The sequence below is a fragment of the Ranitomeya variabilis genome, chromosome 5 (genome assembly GCF_051348905.1).
Source record: "Ranitomeya variabilis isolate aRanVar5 chromosome 5, aRanVar5.hap1, whole genome shotgun sequence".
Taxonomy (NCBI): Eukaryota; Metazoa; Chordata; class Amphibia; order Anura; family Dendrobatidae; genus Ranitomeya; species Ranitomeya variabilis.
Genome location: NC_135236.1, coordinates 236084432 through 236109101, shown reverse-complemented (window position 1 = coordinate 236109101; position 24670 = coordinate 236084432). Strand labels below are relative to the sequence as shown.

General features: G+C 40.8%; 1 protein-coding gene across 5 annotated transcripts in view; it reads right to left on the bottom strand.

The window, feature by feature from the left end:
• OTUD7A (OTU deubiquitinase 7A) overlaps window positions 1-24670 on the bottom strand; it is a 314106-nt gene that overhangs the window by 111620 nt on the left and 177816 nt on the right. For all 5 annotated transcript variants that reach the window (XM_077263911.1, XM_077263915.1, XM_077263913.1 and 2 more), the window contains one exon: window positions 24430-24586. In XM_077263911.1, the coding sequence (XP_077120026.1) occupies window positions 24430-24514 (85 nt within the window). In that variant the 5' untranslated portion in view covers window positions 24515-24586. The remainder of the gene's footprint in view (window positions 1-24429; window positions 24587-24670) is intronic.

Sequence of the window (24670 nt, the reverse complement as noted above, 5' to 3'; positions counted from 1 at the left end):
ACATTGTGACTATAGGGTAGCAAGGACTGTGGTCTCTAGTTTAGTCCCTCAAGCTAAAGGGAACCTAGACTATCCCTGTCCCCAGGATTACCCATGATGGTGCAGATGCCTGGGTCTCGCACTCCGCTATTCTCCTGCACCAAACTAATCTGAAGTTAGTGTAGGAGCTGTGTTGTCTCAGGGTCCGTCTCTTGGTAAGCTACCTCCATGCACCTTTTACTCTAAGAAACGGTCATCAGCTCAACGTATATAGGATATAGGTAACAGGGAATTGCACAAGATCAAATTAGCATTTGAGGAGTGGCGACACTTTTTGGAGGGTGCTATCCATCCTGTTATAGCAATTACAGAACATAAAATATTTCCTCTACCTGGAGTCTGCTAAGCATCTTACACAGATACAGGGTCGTTGATTGTTGTATTTCAATAGGTTTACTTGTGGAGGTTAAATAGCAGCCTTTAGAATTTTTTTTTTTTGGTTCCTGTCATGTTGTGACTGTAGGGTAGCAAGGACTGTTGGCTCTATTTTGGTCCCTCAAGCTAAAGGGACCCTATGCTATCCTTGTCCACAAGATTACCCCTGATGGTGGGGATGCCTGGGCCTAGTACCTCGCTATTCTCGTTGCCTTTCTTCAAATACAAGTTTGATTGCAAGCCATACCCTGTTACCTATAATATAATTATGTTCAGCCGACGACAGTTTCTTAGAGAAAAAGGCACATGGAAGCAGCTTTCCAAGAGACTGACGCGGAGACAACACATCTACTACACTAACTTCAGATTAGTTTGGGGCAGGAGAATAGTGGGGGAAGAGACCCATGCATCCCCCCATCAAGGGTAATCCTGAGGACAGGAATAGTCAAGGGTCACTTTAGTTTGAAGAACTAAACTAGAGCCCACAGTCCTGGTTACACTACAGTCACAACGTGACAAGCACCTAATAAAAAAATTCCTAAAGGCTGATGCTTAAGAAAAAAAATGTATTTCCCCTTCACAAAATAAAAAACAAAACTTTTTAGTTGTATTTTTTTCTTCATGTTTCTTATATTGCACTAACATATCTGACAATCTAGTCTCTTCGTCATAGTTTGGGATAAAAACTAAAGTGCCTGGAAAAAATCCACACAAATTTCTTGTTTTTGGACAAATTTATTCCAGGATATCCAGCTGCAATGCAATAGTGTTTACTACTAAATGTCCATTTACATCGACTGGCGGCATGAAACGACACCACTCAGCAAAAGATCGGTGGTCATTTAAAAGCTTGTTTACACTTGCTGACCATTGTACCAATGTGCACTAAACGACCTGTAATATATTGCTCAGTGCACACAGGCTGCCATTGTGCTCGGCAGCACGTGCACTGATTACACAGAAAATATGATACCGAGGACAATGATCTTTTGTGAGCAATACAAAAAATCATTGCACCTGACAAATCAGCATTTTGCTATTTCTTTGGGGATTGGCAGCCTGTTTACACAACAAGATCCTTGTGAAAAGAGCACTCGCTTCATGACAATCTAGATGCGTACATGGAATTTAATCTCTGTACTGCCTAGCATTATCAATTTAAGGAAAGATGGTCATTTTATGCTACGGTATATTATGTCTATCGATGAAGGAATGCGATTCTTAGGGGTTCAAGGTTCTAAAGCAGTGTTCCTCAACTCCAGTCCTCAAGACCCACCAACAGGTCACGTTTTCAGGATTTCCTTAGTATTGCACAGGTGATGGAATTAATGCCTGTGCAGGTGATGAAATTATCACCTGTGCAATACTAAGGAAATCCAGAAAACAGGACTGGAGTTGAGAAACACTGTTCTAAAGTTAGGATCATCCAGTCATGTTTTTGCAAAACAAAAGCTTTGCTCGGTGGGGGTTCAGGTGCTGAGACTCCCCCGCCAATCACTAAACTGAAGGGGCAGAAGCACTGTGCTCATCTGACTTTTATTCACTTTGCTTGTTTCTCAATAACGACTACTGTGCTCAGTGTCCCTATACTGCTGTATGAGATGCCCCTATAGAAGTACATGCATTTTCTGCTTATAGACATTTGCTTCATCCAAGTTTCTATTTTGATTCAGCTTTGCTTTCTTTATCATGTGGAATATGTAAGAGCAAACTTTTATTACTTCTCTATCAAAATCATCATCTTGGAACAGTCCAAGATTGATTTCCTATTTCGCCTTATTGTTCTCCTTGCTGTTCTCATTTTCTTCCAGTAGGTGGCGGGCAATTCACATGTCCCCCATGTTGCACGTTTTCGATGAGGGTCTTGGCAGGAATCCATTGATCTGTTACTGAACCTCTTCTCAATATTATACAGCTTTATATTTATTACCGGGCTGCATAACGGTTCTGTATTAGGTAATTGAATGGGTACATTTTCTTCAAGAGCAGTTTTAGCTCTATAATTTTATGCATTTACTTATTCATTTTTATTTTACTCAGAAGTAAATAAAAGTAAATATATCAGTAAACAGCTAGTTTCATTTCTTCTACTTGACATAACCTAATTTTTACTTGATTTACTAAGAGTTCTTAAAATGTATATTCTGCACATTTTTCTAATGGAAATTTAACTATTTAAAGAGAATCTGTCAGCTGATCCATGTATCCGCCACTGGCTCAGGGAGATATGGGACTCTGAAATGCTACAGCACTTCAGAGAAAAACACACTTTGGCTTCTCCAAGCCCACTGCCCTGGATTGACGGGTCTCTGTGCATATATAGGTCGCAGCGTTTCAGAGTCATACCTGGCTGAGATCATACCGCCAGTGCCCGATACATGCTGACCACAGATTGGGCGGAAAGTATCAGGTTCTTCTTAACGAGAACCTGACACCGGCTCATAAATGGCCAGTTTTGGCTCTTATATTATTTCCATTGCTCCCGAGTACTGTTCTTTTTTAAATCTTCAATATGGTTCCAGAGATATGGGTTTTATTCTTATGGTCTTTGCCAAGGGGGTGTGGCTCACATGATTATCTGGGGGCGTGTCTTTAGGCTGCTCTGTATTACATGAAGAGCTGCCCTGTGGTAAAGACCTTGAAATATAGCACTAAATAAAAAGGCCCATACTCAGTGGAGCAGTGGGAGTAAAATAAGGGCAAAAACAGGCCACTTTTGACCGGGTGACAGGTCCTCTTTAAAGGGACTAAACTCCAAAAAGGCCATACAAATCTGTGCACAACAAACAATAGTGTAACTGGTTAAAAAGGCAGAGTGACTTAGTATCCGATACATCTTCACAACCTCTTGGTTCACATCATACAACTGTCCTTACCACAATGATATATTGAAATAATAATATGTTCAGTGAGGGAACCAGACGCATCCAGAAAAGCAAGATTTCAGAAAGCGGTCCCTTGCAGCATGATGCTAGGTACGCAAACAATATAATGGAGCGACGTCTGTTTTTCAGCCAATTTCCCCCATTACACCATACATGATGTATATTTTCCAGCACTCGCATTCATAACCCGTGCAGCACGTCCATTAACACTACATTTCCAGAACAAGTCTTTGGTAACACTTCGCTCTATTCTTGGATTGTGCGACACACTGAGAAATCATTTACATTCAATCTGTGAAATAATACTGAACAGAATCCGGAGCACTTAGAACGCAGAAATAAAAATGAAGAAAGTGGAACTCTACGTTAAAGGGACACTATTGCTTTCATTTTCCATTAATAACTGAAACGTGCATCTAGTACAAGAGATTCCAGCGCTCCACCATCTCCAGCAGACGTATAGAGAACGAATGGAGCAGATGAGTGCTCGCTCCACCTCTGCGGAATTCTTAGGACCCCCACTGATCAGTACGTTTTCACCAATCCTATGGAAAGGGGAGAACTACAAAACTTGACACATACTCTTTCATTTAAGATATATACTTTTTGACATAAGGATATTTCAGTCTGCTTCATATTGCAGATTCTGCTGAAAACTCTAGAGAAAATAGTGCAGCATGGTGAGCCATTTTATCCAGGGAAATGCTGAAAAACTCCCATTATAGCTAACGGGGTCCATCATGTGATGGATCCAGCCCTGCTGTTCACTTACCTGGACCTTGTACTTTATTACTATGTGCACATGGTTTGTTTTAATGGTTAGTATAACACTTATGAAATATATTAATATCCCCATGTGAGAACACTATAGCACTTCCTGGGTTAGCAAAGCAAAAAACAAAAAAGTTTTATTGTGAGCCCTTATGCTGGTCATACACATAACATTGTAGCCAATTCCCATAATTATTTCTTAGAGGAATATACAGTATATCAGCTTCCTAAATGTGTAACATTGCAATGTGCTTCTAAAAACAAGCAACTATGTCATTTACATCTTATTAAAAATCAGCTCTGTTCTTCAGAAAGGAGGGAATTGGAACTGTAGAGTGCGCTGCTCATTGCCAGGTTATCGGACACGTCTACAGCCTATTGCAGGTGCCCAGCTTCTTACATGGCATTTAGTTAGATGCTCGGCGGCCCTGTTGGGGCATACACCCAACCCTCCCGGCAAAACAGGACTCAGACGTATGCGTTGATGGGGTCAAAGACTATTAATGGTGCCGGCAGATAGAACGTGCGCTCTGACATTCATCATTTTCGGGAGTGTACGCCTACTGGGGGTGGACCCTCAAACACAGTACACTGCATAGGCCTATAGGAACTATTATAGTCTATGGCCCCGTCAGTGCATACGTTTGAATCCTGTTTTTCAGGAATGGGTGGGGGAGGTATCGGACGTATGCCCTGACGATGCCACCGAGCGTGTAGCTAAACGCAATGTGAAAGTACCTTTAGGCAAGGAGCGCACTCTTGTAAACTTCACTAGAGCTTGCAGGGCCGCTCTGATGTCAGCCATATTGCTGGATCTCTGTAGCTTCAGTGTCCGTGTGCATCTCTCCTGCTCCAGAGGCAAGGTTGCGTTACTTGAAGAATCTTAGAGGGCGCAGTTTGGGAAATAAGCACCAGTTGGTCTTGACAGTCAATAATTCAGAGGTGCCCAGGCAAGCAAGAAGCTAGGAGGCTGCGGGGGGGATAGTGCGCCTATGAAAAACATATATATGAAGAATCTTTTAACTATAACATTGTTTTATGAAGTTACAACATTTATTCGGTTACTCCCATGCAATAATGGCCTCCGTCATTTTTTTTCTTGGGGTAGCTGTTATAAGACCTTGAAGGAGCTTGCTCTGCACAAATTTGGGGCTTTTAATTTATTTATAATTTGTGTTCACGTTTTCTACCGTTTACTGAAAATTGTTTAAAGTGATAAAAACAAATGCGCAAATATTTTAGCCAATTTTTGATTATGGAGAATTCAGCGTTAGTTATAGCTGTCAAGTCTTTAAATTGCTAGTTATGTAAGTATCCCAATCCACGCTGCAATATGTTAGGCGTTATATTAAGGGAGCTGTATATCACACAACTGTATTCATCTGCCATTGACCCATCATTTTATTTTTTGACGGATGCCTTTGTATGTAAACACAGTCGATTCTTTTCCCCCCTAAAAAACAAGGTATATGGACAAATACCATCCAGACATATGCCCAAAGGACACTCTTTCTACATACTTGGTTCAGAGAGGTTTTTCCAGGATTAGCAAGGTCTCATCTAGCTGCAAATGTAATTTTGAGCAGATACCTACTTCCCAGTACTGTGAGTGAATGGCCATTCATTAGTACCACCATTGTTATCTTCCATATATAACAATGGCTTCATTCTACAGAGAATTGGTATATTAAACCACTACCTTGAACCCAGAAGTGCTGCTTTTTCAATAATCTGACTTATTTCGACTCTGTATAAATCCGAGTCAGAGAAGGATGCAGATTGGTGGCTAATGATTGACGTAGAGGAAATATGGCCATAATCGCATTCTCTTAGAATTACCTGCACTACTTAAAACTTCTTTGCCGGAAAGTACGGTGAGCTGACGTTAAATAGCTGCTTCTGGAGCTTGGATCAGATGCCAGGGGAAATCTATATCAATAAGTAATTGAATTGCCTTGTGACATGCATTCTACCACTTTACTCAATTTGAGAAGTGCTTGAATACAAATATATTTAGGATGCAGAGGCAATCAGTGTGAACTATGAGGACTTTGCCAAGTGCCATTAGTGGAAATTAGCAGTTGACAACATGAAAAGTACATCATGTAAAACTGGCGTATATTCTCTTGGAACAGAGGCAAGACATGGAGCCTACAATAAATAAACCTCACAGCAATTGGGTTTGCTGAATTTTAAAGTCTCAAAATTCAGCCTAAAGGGATTAAATATAAATCAACTCCAAAGCTACAAACGCACTTCACAGATCTGAGGCTTCACAGATATTTCAATCAGATTTGGCTGTCTGGCCTGATCTTTTGGTTTTAGTTATCACATTTTCTTAGTAAACAGTTTGGCAATTAAGTAAAAGCAGCTCTACTGTTCCATGAAGCTGTTAGATACTCTATTCAGCAGCTTTTAATTTTACAATCTATAGGTATATACAGGTAAAGGGCTAAGAAAACGACCAGGGAAAATATACTTAACATAGAACCACATAAAAGTTATTATAACTTACATACTATTTACATTATTTAGCCGAGGTGCACCAGTAGCGCCTCCATCCCAGGTCCTTATAGCTGGGCTTTTAGTCTTGTGCTAGATACAGGACAATGTTTCTGGTGTCGGCAATTGACCAAAACAGTTAAAGCGACCTTCCACTTGGGACTGAAAAGAGACTAGACATTTCTCATGTATAGTCACCATAACTGATGCCTCTGTTTCCCCCCTCTCCCCATCCATTGCCTACTCTGCTCAAAGTAGCGTTTCTTTCCTTCTGCTTCAAGATGGCCATCACAGTGGCATGGGGCATATCCTGCAACATAAAAGTGGCAGGGGATATGCAGTATAGATTTACCAATGCACAGCCCATGTCATTGAGGTAGGTCATCTTGGAAAGTGTAAGAATGGAATTCTGATCTGAGTAGTGGCGGTAGGAGGCAAACAGAGGGAATCAGATTGGGTGGCCACATGTGAAAAACAGTCACTTTTCAGTTCCAGGGTGGAGGGTCGCTTTACAGAAGATCTTTCACAAATTTGAGCAGAACTGAATAAAATGTTTTTATTTTTTTAATTTCTCCTCTCCATTGCAGAGACACTGGCTTGTAAAGTTTAAGTTATAATTTATGAAAAGCCTATCTGGCGCTACAAGAGATTTTTCACTGGGGGAGTGTACTACTTCTCCTGCATGAAGTTGACCAATCATAAGTAGGAGGCATCATGCAGGGGGAAAAAAGAACGCACCCCCAGCAGATGGACAATACAACAGATTTGACAGCTGTGTGAGAGGAGAGCTGCAGACATGTTTGAAATGAAACAAAGCTCACTTCTGCTGAACCTAAAAAAGTATTAGTAATGACACTCCTCTCTGCTCTACTCCAGGTGCTCTGCCGTGAGACTTGTCAGGAGATCAGACTGTCATTACAAAGCCTATTCTAACCTATTATGGGGGCATGTGCTTTTTCACTTGCATGTTGCTGCCTGCTTATGATTAGTCAACGTCATACAGGGGAAGACACCCCCCAGAGAATAGTATATGGTAACTACCAGTTGGACTTACCATAAATTCTAAAGCAAACTTTACAAGCTAAAATATCCAACAGAGAGAAATAAAAAAAAATGCTTTAGTCAGCTCTACAGCTACTACTTGATTATATAGTCAGTACTGTATATCATGCTCAAACTGATAAAAGATCCTCTTTAATGAAGGGCGTCAGTTGGCTGCCACAAAACCTAAGCCAGCCCCTTCTATAATGTATAATAAAATGAAGGGTCTGATTCAGCTATTGAAATAAGGAAGCGGTGTCTGTGTTGAACACACAATCTTAAAGAAAGTGACTAGAACCTAACCAAGATTTAGCAACTACCAAAAGATCAGGACATATGGACTAACAAATAAAGAAGATAGAACTGTCTATGTACAGCTGATTTAATTATATTTTGTCTCTTGGAATAAGCCTTTAAAGAGAATGGCTTGTGGAAACTACCACTCACTTTTTTATTATTTACCTCATGTTGCCCGAGCTCCCCCGAGATTGCTGAGTATAGGAGGCCCTAGTCCCCATTTTTTACTTGAAAGCAAGACAAGAACGCAGTGTCCTTCTTCATAAAAGTGAATGTGAGCATCACAACTACGGAGACCACCCTAATCTGAAGGAAGCGGTATATGACAACTTGAAATGCAACACAAAAGAACTCCAATGCCCCTTTATACGAGATCTCTGGTGGAATGCAGGTTCTCTCAGGATAGTTTTACAACACCGTCTCACATAACCAACAGCGGCAGTGAATGGAGCATCCATAGTGACACAGCAATACTGGTACACCCTGTAAGGTAGACTTGTCTATTACTGGTTAACACCCTAATATGTCCTAGGAGTAACGTAAATTACTTGTGACATCGATTCAACTAAAATCTGGAAAAGAAAACAGGAATTGACTGTTTACTCGTGATGGAAATCTCCAATTACTGAGAACAATAGAAGTACATCAAATTTATTTCCATAGGGCATGGTATTACCCTAAAAAACGTTTTTTGAGAGAAACTATAGAAAGTGTACATGCATATAAAATGCAAAAAGTGTATATAAAGTATAGAACTGTAACACATGAAAATGAGATAAAAAAAACAGTGCAAAGAAAGACAAGAGAATGTTAGCCCCCCCGCGTAAACCTGAAAGAAATATAGCGGGGGTCTCATGGCCTCATGGACCCTGTCATTTAATATGGCTTTCTGTCAGAAGAAAGGTCAAATAAAGGTCAGGTCAGTCATCTCTGAAAGTGTGAAACTGGTTTTATCCAGTTTTTTCTGGTATGTTTGGTGCCTATTGTAACGGTTTTCTATTGGCTGTAAGCAGCTTTGCCGCTCTTTTTTTGAATATATAAACACCTGTTTTGTGGTATCTGGTCATTCTGTCAGCGGAAGAAGATAAAGAAGACACATACCCCAGGATGGAGAATCTCCTGCAACAGCTCCTGACTAGAGCCGACGGCGAGGATGGAGCGGACTGGCTGAGGCAGTGCCTGGCTATGAAACCTATCTTAGCGCCTGCCGATGCTGTCCCTCATCATCCAGAAGATACCCTTCGGTCGCCGTGTCAAGCCTCTCCGGTCCTGCCAACACCCACCGCTTCAGGGAGGCGCAGGAGGCAAAGGACCCCATACTCTCCGAAGTCGCTGTCTGCTTCCAGCCGCAGTGTCCAAGAAGGAAAAAGAAAGTCACGGCGCCGCCCTCCTCATAAGTCTCGCAGCCCAGCGCGAGACTTCCACCGCCAGCGTCATGACAGAGCGCCGACCGCCTCATCTGAAGTGGCCGGGATGTCTTCAACACACCGCAGCCGTAAAAGCGCTGCGGTGTCATTGGATTATACAACAGCGGTGGCTTCTGCAGCTGCAGTCCAGACCACCGGGAGGACCCCCTGTCGTCACACTCAGAAGAGGATGAAGAAACGCCGCTTACAGCAGCTTCCCATATGAGCTTGCCCAACATGGAGGGCTTGAGCTCCAGCTGCTGTATGGAGCAGAGAAACGACCAGCATTCATCGAGGGGTGAGACTTTCAATGTTCCTTTGTCTGTCCAACACTCACATTTAAAAGACATCATAAAGAAAGTGTTAGCTGTAACTTTAAAAGAAGCTATTCCCCCCCCTTGCTGTCACATCAGCTGTACACAGTGCTGCAATTTCTGACATTTCATCAGCTAGCACTGCCCCTGTTAACCCTTTTAAAGAAGCTCTGACATGCGAGCTGTCTCCCTTAGCATTCCATTTAAGCCCTTCTGTTAAAGAGCTTATTTGGAATAATCATTATGTTGATATTTTTTCTTTACTGCCTAGAAAGGACCAGCTTTTCAAAATTCGAAAAGAAGGATGAGAAAGCTGATTCAGATGAATTTAAATGCACCAACTTTAAATCTTTCAACAACTGGGTGCAAGCTTTTTCTATTTTTGCTGCAGTTTTGGGTGAAAAATCTCCCCATCTCTGCAACAAGTTATTTCAGCCCCCTTCTAGTTCAAGTAAACGCGGTGTTTGTTTCGCTTTCAACGATTCCTTTTGTAAGTGGAACAACAACTGTAGATTCCGCCATGAGTGCTCGTTCTGTGGTAACTCACACCCTATGTCTAAATGTTTTAAGTAACAAGCAGGTCAACAGTCCTCAGGTAAGGAGCCTAATTCAAAAAGCACAGACGCCAGTGATTCTGGCAAACATGTCAGTACGGCTAAGCAAATATCCCGACCAGGGGACCAGTGAGCTGCTTTTTAATGTTTTTTCTGAATGATTTTTTTATCCCACAATTTAAAGGGGCGGGTTGTTCTGTTGTTCCTAATTTACCCTCTTTAAAGGCTCACCCTGAGGTAGCTAGGGATAAATTTATTAATGAAATTCAATTAGGCAGAGTTTCAGGCCCTTTTTTAACCCCGCCGTTTGTTAATTTCCGTGTATCACCATTGGGTATTGTGCCAAAAAAAAAAAAAAAAGATGAGGGCTCTTTCCGGCTAATTCACCACTTATCATATCCTCTGGGTTCATCCATGAACGATGAAGTGGACAAGGCTTTATGCTCCGTGTCCTATTCATCTTTTGATTCTGCATTAGAAATCCTCAAGAAATTTGGTTTTAATGCTTTATTGTCCAAGTCAGATATTAAGTCTGCTTTTAGACTCCTTCCTGTTCACCCGTGCGGTTTTAATTCTTTAGGTTTTTATTTTGATGACTGCTTCTTTTTTTTTTTTTTTTTTGATAAGTGCCTGCCAATGGGCTTTTCTTTGTCATGTTCGTATTTTGAAAGTTTTTCTTCCTTTCTTCATTGGGTTTTATAAACTTATTGTAAGGATGCAGGTATCCTCCATTACTTAGATGATTTTTTGTTTATCGGTCCTTATGGTTCCTCAATATGCGAAGATCCCCTCAATAAATTTATCCAAATGTGTGAGCACTTCGGTGTTCCTATTGCTCATAGAAAAACAGTTGGTCCGTCTAGATCCCTCGAGTTTCTGGGAATCACTCTTGATTATCAAAAAATGGAATCTGACTTCCTGATGAGGAACTTTTTAAACTGCGCATTGCGTTATCAAATTTTTTAGCCAAGAACAAGGTCACTCTTAAGGAAATTCAACCATTGTTAGGTCTATTGAATTTTGCGGTTTGTGTCATTCCTATAGGTCGGGCTTTTTGCACAAGTTTATAGGATGCCACTTAAGGTGTATCTTCACCTCATTCGCATGTTAGTATCCGTTCTGATCTAAAGGAAGACGCTAGAATTTGGCTCTCCTTTTTGTCAGAGCATAACGGCAGATCTTTGTGGCAGTCATTTTTTGTCTCTGGCGATTCTTTTCCCTTTCTTTTCGCAGCGGATACCCAGTGTGGCTAAAGTATTTTATTTGACTCCCATTGGATGTCCATCCTGTGGCCAAAAAGTTGGGTGTCTAAGAAAGTAACTTCAAACGTAATGATGTTGGAACTTTTTTTCTATTTTTGCAGGAATATTAATTTGGGGATCACTAATGCAGAATTCCAGGATTTTACTCCTTTCCACTAACCAGGCAGTAGTTGTTTTTTATCAACACGTTATCTTCTAAAAATACTTTTGCTGACAGAATTTTGAGACAATTGGTCTTACAATGCCTGAAAGCAAAGTTGGGAAAGAGCAAATTTTTTTTCCATAACTGACTCTTTACAAAATCGTCAGTGGTCGAATTTTTTCCTGCAGGTTCCCAACGTGGGTTCGGAAGGACCCTCTTTCAATTTGGGACATGATTGCACTCTGATACAGTATTTTATAAAAAAAATGGTTATCTAATAGATCATGGGCTGACTATTCCGCTGCATTGCTGAATTGGAACAATTTTTGCAACCTACATTATTTTGACCCAACAGTTTCTAATCCGGTAGCAGCACTAAAGTTTGCTGAATCTATAGTACAAAACGGTTTGTCTTACTATGCAATAGCGAAATGCCAAGCAGGAGTTTAATTTTTCCTTAAACTTTCTGGCAGTATTGCTTTAACTAATCTTTTTCCAGTAAAGCAGTTTTTAAAAAGCTTTAGGAAAACCAATTTTATACCTGACTCGAGACGACCTATTTCCCTGTCTTTATTGAAAGAATTGTGCTCCTGTCTCATCCACGTTTGTGTAAATTTTAAGGAAGCTTTATTATTTAGCTCTATTTTTTCCCTGTCCTTTTTTGGAGCACTTCGCGTTGGTGAGGTGGTTTCTGTTAAGAAATCGGAGCCTTCGGGACTCATGATTTCGGATGTCCAGATTCATGAGTAGTTTTTTTTTTTATTTTATTTATAAGAAAATGAAAGACAGATTAATTAGGCAGGGGATCTAGGTTGAAAATTAACGCGATCCATGTCTCTATCATTTGCCCTGTTGATAACATGGCAAATTGGATTAAGGTCAGACCTATGGGACAGGGCTCATTATTCATTCATAGGGATTTTTCTCCGGTTACTGTCTTCCAATTTAATTTTGTCCTAAAGAAATGTTTAAGCTTTTTGGGTAAAAAACACCTTAAAATCACATCTCATTCGTTTAGAATCGGAGCAGCTACGGAGGCCTCTAGGGCCGGGCTTTACAATTCAGGGATAAAGGACATGATCTGTATGACTATTAATTATTGGTTTTCTTTCAGGTCCGCTAGTCATTTGGATAGTCGGACATTCTTTTATCTTCTGGGCCAGGAAGAGGGCCAGCCAACGATCTTATACTGAAAATTTATCCTTTAATCCTTCTGATATTCAGGTCTGGTGGCATGGAGTTCGCGGCTTGAAATGGCATTGCCTGGTTGCTGAAGTGAAGAAATGGCTAATTAAATTTCCTTCCCCTGATTTAATTATATTTCATGTAGCTGGGAATGATCTGGGAATGATCTCGGGAAAATCAGGACTCTTGACTTATTATCGGCCATTCGATCCGATATTATTTATCTTAAGCAAATTCTGCCTGATTCAAACTTCGTTTTTTCAAGATTATTCCCAGACTTTTGTGGCACGACAATCAATTTTCTTTTTTAGATAATATCCGGAGAAGGGTCAATAAATCCATGGAAAAAAATTTTTTTCTTTTAATTTCAGGGTTTTCATTCCGGCATTTGGATTTGGAGGGTTTTTTACCGGGCCTTTATAGGCTTGATTTGGATAATTTATCTGATATTGGCCTTGATATTTTTAATTTGGACTTACAAACTATCATTAAAAAAATGGCTGTGTGGTTTGGGGGGGGGCCATGTCTCGCTGAGTCATGGCCTTGTGGGAAAATCACCCATGTCTGGGTGGATTGGTTTATTGGAAAAGTTTGGTACTTTGGTTTTATAATTTATGGAGTTTATTTATTGGTGATTAATTAATTTATGTAACCCTAAATAAACTACACGGCCATTTTTATCCACAATTAAAGCGTTTTGTGTTTTTATTGTATGAATGGGTTCTATGAGGCCATGTTAGCCCCCCGCGTAAACCTGAAAGAAATATAGCGGGGGTCTCATGGCCTCATGGACCCTGTCATTTAATATGGCTTTCTGTCAGAAGAAAGGTCAAATAAAGGTCAGGTCAGTCATCTCTGAAAGTGTGAAACTGGTTTTATCCAGTTTTTTCTGGTATGTTTGGTGCCTATTGTAACGGTTTTCTATTGGCTGTAAGCAGCTTTGCCGCTCTTTTTTTGAATATATAAACACCTGTTTTGTGGTATCTGGTCATTCTGTCAGCGGAAGAAGATAAAGAAGACCCCACCCTCCCTCCCCTGAATTCTTGTAATTTTACTGTCGTGTAGTTTACTTGTGGGAAAATCACCCATGTCTGGGTGGATTGGTTTATTGGAAAAGTTTGGTACTTTGGTTTTATAATTTATGGAGTTTATTTATTGGTGATTAATTAATTTATGTAACCCTAAATAAACTACACGGCCATTTTTATCCACAATTAAAGCGTTTTGTGTTTTTATTGTATGAATGGGTTCTATGAGGCCATGACGCATCATAGGTAATTACAGTATGTGAAATATACAGCGACATACACAGTGAGCTGAAAGAATAGGTAAAAATACCAGAAGATATTAAACTTACAATACAAGGTCAGGAACAATGACAAGAAAAGGACAAGATCTGAGGAGATGGCAATGACATCAAAATAATATACATCAGAGGTCTACATCTAGTAATGTAAAACAGAAAGATTACCACTTTCACCATTTCCTTATGGCTATTGTGGGTCTAAAACAGAAAAAATGGATACCTGTATTAATGAGAAACCCAAGTGCCCGATCAGATTACTGCCCACAAAAAAGGCAGCTAAGAAATCAAAAACGACTATAAGAACTACATCTGGAATTTTAAACCAGTTTCAAGTCTGCTCTGCTTCTAAAATCATCCAATTTTTGCGCCCCTAACCCCAGACTTGATAACACCATAATACACTATGATACAGACATGCTTCAGCATATTAAATGACCAACTGCTAAGAAAGTTAAAAATATATGAAAAGTATTAAAAAAAAACCAAAAAACATTAAAAAGCAAACTGTTAAAAGTTATCAAATTACGCTATTTAACCTGCACCATGAACATAAAAAAAGTAAAAAAAACAAAAAACAAAATGCTAGAATTGCTGTTTCTGTTCAACGTGCCTCTCCTCAAAAAACTGAATAAAGATAAAAAAAAAAAAAATTCTAAGCAGGGTCTCCAATAATTAAAAAAAATAAAGGAGTCCTGGCAGTAACATCACTAGAATTGTGCTGATGCAAGAGGTGAGTTACTTTACTCGGTGACTACAGCAATCAGGAAGAAGTTGTCCAAGTAATGGACAACACTTTTAAAGCATATATTTACCATACACAAAGCAGAATAACAAATACAAATTCGGCACTGATTTTAATGCATTCCGTCCTGCAAAAACTACGCAGATTGTATTATATCAAAGAACTACTGTATTGTAAGTTCATAAAGGTAGTACATGGGCCTAACTCATGGCGCCACCAAGGAAAATTAATTCCTCAAGGTCAAAGGGTTTGGTTGGGTTAAGGAGCCACACTTTCCAAGCCTTGTCAAATATTAAAGGACAATACCTTTTTTTCTAAACTGGGGTGAGTTCCAAGGAGGCCTAGTAATCAAATTGAAGGGGTTAACATAATAGGGGTTTGGAAAACTTCAGTTAAAGAAGAAATCTCAGCTAAATTTTTATTTTCTAAACCTTCCTAAGGCTATGTGCACACGTTGCGGATTAGGCTTAGGAATTTCTGGTGCGGATTCTATCTCTCCCGGCAGAAAACGCACCTGCGGTTATTTGTGCGGTTCCACAGCATTTTTTTTGTGCGTTTTTGCTGCGGTTTTCTTGCGGACTTGCTGCGTTTTTTACCCCTGCGGTTTTCTATAATGGAATGGGTACAAAAACGCTGCAGATTCACAAAAAAGAAGTGACATGCTACTTTTAAACCGCAGCGTTTCCGCAGCGGCTTTTCCGCAAAGTGTGCACAGCATTTTTTTTTTTCTCATTGATTTACATTGTACTGTAAATCAATTGCGGATCTGCAGCGTTTCTGCACTGCAAAAAACGCTGCGGATCTGCAGAGAATCCGCAACGTGTGAACATACCCTAATTCAGTAAAACCTGAAAATATTCCTCAGTTTGCAGCGTGGCTCTGGTCCTCTTCTGGCCCACATGCCGATTGTCATCTTTCCCAGTTTTCAGCGCCGCTCTGGTCCTCTTCTAGCCCACATGAGCACCCTGCTGTTTTGCTGGCTCACACAGTGTCAACTTTATGGGGTGGTGCTGTTTCCCAAGTGAAGGTCTATGAGGCCCAGAACAAAGCTCCATATAATTACATTGAGAAGGTGACTTGAGGTCCACAGATAACCCAGTGTGAGCGGCTAGTCTGATCTCAAGTCACGGGGGACCGAAAATTACCGGGGACGTCAGGAAACTGAGAAAGATGACGATCGGTAAGTATTTTAACACACTTACACAGCATTACACAAGGAGGGAGGGACTAGGGAAAAATATTTAGCTAAGACTTTTCTTTAAGATGCCTATGACTTCTGTCCAGAATTGACAAACTGTAGGGGGCATTGCCATATTAAGTGTATAAAATTAGCCTCTCCTTTCCCACATCCATGACATTTAACAGCTGGAACTCGCCACATTCTGTGAAGTTGATTGGTTTTGTCCTGTATTCAATATCAGCGGACATCTTGAAAATACCATCAGATTGAGACAACTCTCATTCTGGCAGAATTGGCCTACGTCATGTTTGGCTATCCATGAGACTGACTGGCACACAATACTCTATACAATGAGTATACAAGCAGCACACTCTGCACAGAAATGTATAGCCAACCTCAACTTGGTCTGATCGAAACAATGGATTCCGACCATCGAGAGTAAAAGGGGGGCTTGGACCAGGTTTTGGATGGCGTTCATAGAAACAATACACTGTTCAATATACTTCTCACACCAAGACGCTGGTCGTAGATAAAGACGGCAATAATTGCAGCTATCATAACAGAATGACAATAAGCTTTGATGTGACACATTCTTCGAACAGTCTATATTGTTTTCATTGTCAACTAAAATGCAGCCTTCTAAAGCAATGGCTGTATGTGGGTATTTATTCCGCTTTATGAATATGACCCTTACAGGAATGGCACTGCCGCCAGAAACCATTCAGAAATAAGACAGGCATGCAGCTTCTGATTTGCAGCTCTTTTGGCAGATTATTAGTTCCCATCACTGCACAATGCCTTTCATTTTAGTCCTTCCAGGCAGCCTAGCAATTACATCAATGGCTCACGAGACACTAGAAGATTTCTTAAAGACATAAAAGGCAGGAATTGGCAGTTTTGATCAGGAAGTACCGTACATCTTGGAAGCATTCACTACAAACTTGGAAAGACTTAATCAGGCTCACATTGAATATATATCCCGTTTTCCCATGACTTGTGGATACAGCACAATGATTGCTTAGTGTACATAATTGCCATATAGTAGTACGCATAGTAAAGATATGCAGGGCACACATACATCATGGCTGTACCTTCTGCTACTCCAAACTCATGCATAATTACAATGATACTATTATTGCATTTGTATCCATCCTTTAGAACATTACACATTGCCACAGACTATGACTGTGCCATATCCCGGGCGTAGTAATGTATACAAGCATGCACATCCTCCTCTACAGCATCCTTTCTGTCTTCCATAGAAACACTGAAGTGCTTAGATGCTTTCAATGTCCTCCCTGAGGCACACATGTACACTCCGCGTTCTGTCATGTTCAGCCATTGTCACTATGTCTCTTGGGTGTGTGGATCATTCCGGTCCTTTGGAAACCCCACGCTAGTGTAACAACATCCATGTATGGAGAAAGCTGTCCAAAATGACCAATATCAACCACAACGAACACTTGTCCAATGTTTGATCAATCAAACGATCGTTCGTTTTGATTGATGTCTAATTGATGAATGTTTGTTATCACTCAAAGCAGTGGTCGGCCACAGTATTACAGTGCCGGGGTGTGGGTACAGCTGCTCACTATGTACTGAGCGGTGACTGCTGCCGTGCCTCTGACTGAAAGCCGGAGGCTGCAGGAGGAATAAAGTTAGATTTCTCCCGGTAGTCAGGTTTTCAGTGAAGCGATCACACAACTTTCAATTGTGTCTCACTGATTTGCTGGAGCACCAGCAGCACGTTGGTTGACAGCCTCTTTTACACACAACATGTACAACACACACCACAGAGCAGGCTGTTAATCACTGAAGAGTGAACGTGGACTGTAATCGATTCCAGCACTGCCCCGATAACTGGAGAATAACATTTCATTTTCTCCCTGCAGCTGCGGCTCCAGTAAGGCAGTAACACACACCTCTTACCTGCAGATTACCACTACACCTACAGGGTAATGGCACTTATGGAGCTGACCGATTCCTTATAAGAACAGCTGGACAATCACAACAATAAGAAAGCTAGAGAACCATAGATAGCCCACATTATCCCACCACATGACCAAAAAATGGGGAAATAAGGTCTTAAATCTCATATGCATTCTGAGAGAATCATGGTGCAGGGGCTGAGGGCCTGATTCCAGTGATGTGTCACTGGCAGATCTACAGCAGAGAAAACAGTGATTTTCTCAAAATGACAGCATGCAGTACAGCAAGTGACACATCACTAGAATCGGGATCTAAGCCCTTACATCATGCTGCCCTCCAATTACATAGAAAAACCAGGTGACATTCAAGGTTTAGTCACACTACCGTACAGTGATCACGTCTCTGTAGTAAGCTCATTATCATCATGTTAGAGGGTAATATAAGTAGTAGCACAAAACAGTTATATACTAAATGCTTTATGTTCACTTAATTAAACATTAAGACTAAGATATCGCACCTGTTCTGGTTACACCACGTATAGTCAAACAACTGGGGTTTTATTTCAGAGCAATGCAAGACTTGCATTAATGCTACGTCTGCTTTTTCGTCAGAAGAGCAACTGATGCATGTACAGTACATACGTAGGTTTATTAAAAATAGATTTTCTAGAAACCTGCAGTCTCATCTGAAAAGGTTTAATACTAGCTGTTGTACACCTGCCTAAAAGCAATGAAGAAGTAATCGTCACTGGTAATGTCACGATGAAGTGGGGCACGGAGGCCACTACACTTGTTGTAAATCACTGTTAATTAAAGTAATAGGATTATTTTTTAAACTCCCATGGAATGAGCAGAGGACCTACCGTAATTTAAAGGTCATAAAAAGTCTGCGCATAATCTTTGGATACCTACATGTCTGATATGTAATGAGCTGTTGCCAGGTGTGAATTACCGTCTGATTTACTACAATGGATTATGCTGATCTTACACCGCCGATGAGCTTTTCCCATGTATAAGAATGTACCATTCATATTACTCTGCTTTATTGTACAATTAGGCTATAATGTTGTGGGCTGAGAGAGGCCACATTTACAGCCAGTGATTGCCTTTCTCGGCATCTTTGTAGTTAGAGGGGTTGTCCGGTACTTTTGTATTGACGGCTGATCCTTACGGAAGGTCATCAGTGGTGATGAGCGAGTATACTCGTTGCTCGGGTGGTCTCCGAGTATTTGTTAGTGTTCGGAGATTTAGTTTTCATCACCGCAGCTGAATGATTTACAGCTATTAGCCAGCTTGATTACATGTGGGGATTCCCTAGCAACCATGCAACCCCCACATGTACTCAGCCTGGCTAATAGCTGTAAATCATTCAGCAGAGGCGATGAAAACTTAATCTCCGAACACTAACAAATACTCGGAGATCACCCGAGCAACGAGTACACTCGCTCATCACTAGTCATAAGTACCCCCAGTACCAGTGCCCCTGGCGATCAGCTGCTCTTGCTGCTGGCGGATGTGATGAGGTGCAGAGCTGTACAGTATTCCCTTATTCACATTTACCTCATTTGACATATGGTAAGGTTTTAATACTAGAGGTTAGGACCATCCCGAATAGGGTCATCTTGATGCGGCGGGATAGCCGTTACTGTTTTTTTTTTTATTCAAAATTATGTTAACCATGTACCCTATGTTATTTTCATGCACTATTGCTATTATTTTTTTTACTTGCTGCAGGGTATTTGCTCACTTTGCTTTTATCTTTGGTTGTGCAAGTTAGTATTTTTTACATAAATTCAGAGCAGGTCTTTCCAAATTCAATTAAATTCCTAAACATCAAAACAGACTTCTGACAGGGTTACACACGTAACAGGAAAATATGTTTTTCTATCCGTTTTCCTCTCTCCACAATTAGCCACTGTCTATTCAGAAACATCACATTTGCTTAAATGAGCTGATGGGCAGAAACCTGAGCTGACTGCAATCCCATGTGTATGATCAGCGTTAATTTCCTACTGATCATTTTCACCAAAGTACGGTAATACCCTTTAAAGCTGAATTTACAGTGACAGACAATAGAGAACAAGTGTTCTTAAGAACGTTTACTTCACGATTGTCTTTCAGAGTAAACAGGCTGCCGATCACCCAATGAATGAGCAAACTCTCATTGTTCATTGTGTGAAATGAACTTTTGCTCAGCAAAAAAATAAAATCATCATTCTTGGCAGTGCAACATCCTGTGTAAACAGCATTCACACTGCCGAAAACAGTGGCAGCCTATGTGCACTGAGTGATCTATTACAGATTACTCTGTGCTCATCTTGTACTTTAATAGCTTGTTAAATGGCAGAACAAACAGCCGCCAATCGGTAATGGCTTAGTGCTGCCAGTAGATCCGTGTAAACACACCCTTACCCAATAGATTGGGGCTTCATGATCTTTTACTCTACTGCAGATAAGTCACAGAATGGAGGCTTCTGGGTAGCCAGGAAAAAAAGGATTAACCTCTTTCTGACCTCGGGCGGGATAGTACGTCCGAGGTCAGATACCGCGCTTTGATGCAGGGCTCCGGCGGTGAGCCCGCATCAAAGCCAGGACATGTCAGCTGTTTTGAACAGCTTCGGAAATGATCGCTTCGCCGACCCCGTCATGTGATCGGAGGTTGGCAATGCGTCAGAATAATAACCATAGAGGTCCTTGAGACCTCTATGGTTACTGATCCCCGGTAGCTGTGAGCGCCACCCTGTGGTCAGCGCTCATAGCACACCTGCATTTCTGCTGCATAGCAGCGATCTGATGATCCCTGCTATGTAGCAGAGCCGATCGCGTTGTGCCAGCTTCTAGCCTCCTATGGAGGCTATTGAAGCATGGCAAAAGTTAAAAAAAAAAAGTAAAAAAAAAAAGTGAAAAAAAAAAATATATATAAAAGTTTAAAATCACCCCCCTTTCGCCCCATTCAAAATAAAGCAATAATAAAAAAATCAAACCTACACATATTTGGTATCGCCGCGTTCAGAATCGCCCGATCTATCAATAAAAAAAAGGATTAACCTGATCGTTAAACGGCGTAGCGATAAAAAAATTAGAAACACCATAATTACGTTTATTTTTGGTCGCCGCGACATTGCATTAAAATGCAATGCGATCAAAAGAATGTATCTGCACCGAAATGCTATCATTAAAAACGTCAGCTCAGCACGCAAAAAATAAGCCCTCACCCAACCCCAGATCATGAAAAATGGAGACGCTACGGGTATCGGAAAATGGCGCAATTTTTTTTTTTTTATAACCAAAGTTTGGAATTTTTTTTCACCACTTAGATAAAAAATAACCTAGTCATGTTAGGTGTCTTTGCACTCATAATGACCTGGAGAATCATAATGGCAGGTCAGTTTTATCATTTAGTGAACCTAGCAAAAAAGCCAATCAAAAAACAAGTGTGGAATTGCACTTTTTTTGCAATTTCACCGCACTTGGAATTTTTTTCCCCGTTTTCTAGTACATGACATGCTAAAACCAATGATGTCGTTCAAAAGTACAACTTGTTTCGCAAAAAAATAAGCCCTCACATGGCCATATTGACGGAAAAATAAAAAAGTTATGGCTCTGGGAAGAAGGGGAGCAAAAAAACGAACACAGAAAAACTGAAAATCCCAAGGTCATGAAGGGGTTAAAAAGAAAGAAAGAAAAAGATTTAAAGCCTTACCTCAAGTCAATTTCTGCCCCCCAAAAGTGCCAATTGGCAATCCGATCTATTAATGATTGAGCATTTTGCTTGATCTTCGACGATTTGTAGCACATGCAAATGGGCCTTAGGGCAGTCAGACGGACGTATAACATGGCCAATGATCGCATTGCCGTTGCTCGTACTGGCTGGCACCTCTCCTGACCTGATCAGGAGAGGTGCCAGTCAGTCCGTGCACTGCAATGCCATCGTTGGCCGTGTTATACATCCGTCTGACAGCACCCTTAAAGTAGTGCTCCAGCCTTAGGCTGCTAGTCTGCAGTCAGTCTGTGATTGCAGACTTTTGAATACTCACTGCGCGCATACTGCACACTGAGGATTCTCCAGTGCTTGTGTAGGGAGCGGCAGGCGCGTGAACGCAAGTATGCAATTTGCGTACATGAGGTCATATGCCAATTAGACATACACAACCTCACTCAATGCAAGTGTATTGAGCGAGGCCAAACACTTCTAGTTGGAATGTGGCCAGAAGTATGCAAATCACATACTTGTAATCAGAAGACCGTCTGCTCCTGGCATCAGCACAAGGGAATCCTCATAGAATACAGTGCACACAATGTGAGAATTCACAAATCTGCAGTCACAGAGACTGCAGACCTGCCGCCTAAGATCAGACAAACCCTATAAAAGGTAGGAAATAACTACTGATATTTTTGTGCACATTTTCTGTATTAAATGTTCCATGTTTTGCTTACTATCTTTGTTATCGGTTTCAATAAGCACTAACTTTTCTATTAAAAAAGTTGCCTTTAAAAGAGAGAGTTTCTTTCAGCATGACTACAATGTCAATGCTGCAGCAGTATGGAGGAACAGGAAATCGGGAGTTCGGCAGGGAATGCCGGCAGCAAGGAGGAGCAGGAAGTCAGGAGCTCGGCAGGGAATGCCGGCAGTATGAAGGAACAGGAAGTCAGGAGTTTGGCAGGGAATGCCGGCAGTATGAAGGAACAGGAAGTCAGGAGTTTGGCAGGGAATGCCGGCAGTATGAAGGAACAGGAAGTCAGGAGTTTGGCAGGGAATGCCGGCAGTATGAAGGAACAGGAAGTCAGGAGTTTGGCAGGGAATGCCGGCAGTATGAAGGAACAGGAAGTCAGGAGTTTGGCAGGGAATGCCGGCAGTATGAAGGAACAGGAAGTCAGGAGTTTGGCAGGGAATGCCGGCAGCAAGGAGGAGCAGAAAGTCAGGAGTTCGGCAGGGAATGCCGGCAGTATGGAGGAACAGGAAGTCAGGAGTTCGGCAGGGAATGCCGGCAGTATGGAGGAACAGGAAGTCAGGAGTTTGGCAGGGAATGCCGGCAGCAAGGAGAAGAAGCACCAGTCCTATTGATGAGTACCTATTTTTTTTTTTCTTCAACAACCCTTGGACCATTAATAAAGTAGTAGACAATTGTTTTAATAAGTTTGGTATGCTGTAAAGAATCCATCGCCTTTCATAGGGTCTTTAGTCCTTTGCTGGATAAGTTTGTGGTGTTGGGCTTATCACTATATTCTAACACTGGTAGCAGCAGGGTGTATATTTTAGATGTGTGGACAGTGTTTGATTACACTGGTCAACAGCATTTTTGGTGCCAAAGATATTTCATCGAATTTAGGGTATTTTTGGGGTGCTGATTCTGAATATGTCATCAGTTTTGCCAGATTGGCTCAAGTTTTTGAGATTTTTGGTATCTTATTTATAGCACTTGTTGGTAAATGCGACGCATCATCTCATTAATTTCTTTGGATTAGTACTTGAACTGAGCAGTTCTCAATATAGTTTTGTGTTAATTAGTGTTCTAAAAGTTTGTTCATAGCTTGATTTTTGCACTAACTTTATGTTGTTGTCTGTTTTCCAGTGAAAAGCATGAACTCATCAAGAAGAAGTTGTCTTAACGATCCAGACTCATTCTGTTACATTTGTGGTGAGTACACACTGCCAAAACATAGAAGAAACATAACAGACTTCGTAAAAAAAGTGTATTTTGCCTATTTTGGGGTTATGCTTGGGGACCAAGACAAGTTTTGGGCACCACACATAGTGTGCAAAGCATGTATCGAATTATTACGAAAATGGAGCAAAGGACAAAGAAAAAGCTTCAAATTTGGTGTTCCAATGGTGTGGAGAGAGCCAAAAAATCATCATGATGACTGTTATTTATGGTAAACACAGGTACACGCATATCTTCACAATGAGGGACAGGCCTTCTTGCAGATTCCATGTTACTCCCATTTTCGTTTCTTATGCTTATTGAATCCTTGCACTTGCACTGCACAGAAATAACAGTCATCATGATGATTTTTTGGCTCTCTCCACACCATTGGAACACCAAATTTGAAGCTTTTTCTATTTTTCAAGCTATGAACAAACTTTTAGAACACTAATTAACACAAAACTATATTGAGAACTGCTCAGTTCAAGTACTAATCCAAAGAAATTAATGAGATGATGCGTCGCATTTACCAACAAGTGCTATAAATAAGATACCAAAAATCTCAAAAACTTGAGCCAATCTGGCAAAACTGATAGCATATTCAGAATCAGCACCCCAAAAATACCCCAAATTCATTAAAATATTTTGGACACCAGAAAAAAAATTTTTTTTTGTTGACCTGTGTTATCATCTATACCTTTCACAACGTGAACAGATGGTAAGTAGAAGACTGAACAAGTGGAATAAAGTTAACCCATTGCAGTCTTACCCATCTCACATGCTTAGAAAGTGGATGAGTGCCAACATTTTTTTTTTTAAAAAGGCTACAAAAACCAGCAAAATCGGTCTTACCTTCTAGCAAATCTCTCGCCAGACCAGGTTCAGCCCCTGTAGACCGAACAAAGTCTGACAGGACTGAGTCCATATCCAGAGTCATGTGATCATGTAGTGACGCTGCTCGCCCAGCAGCAGCAGCAGGAGCAGAAACTTGTCACTAAGAAGATTCCATCTAAATCACAAGAGGAAAAACAAACATCTTATTAAAATCATCAGATTTCTTACTAGAAGCATACGGCAGATTGAATTTGGATGA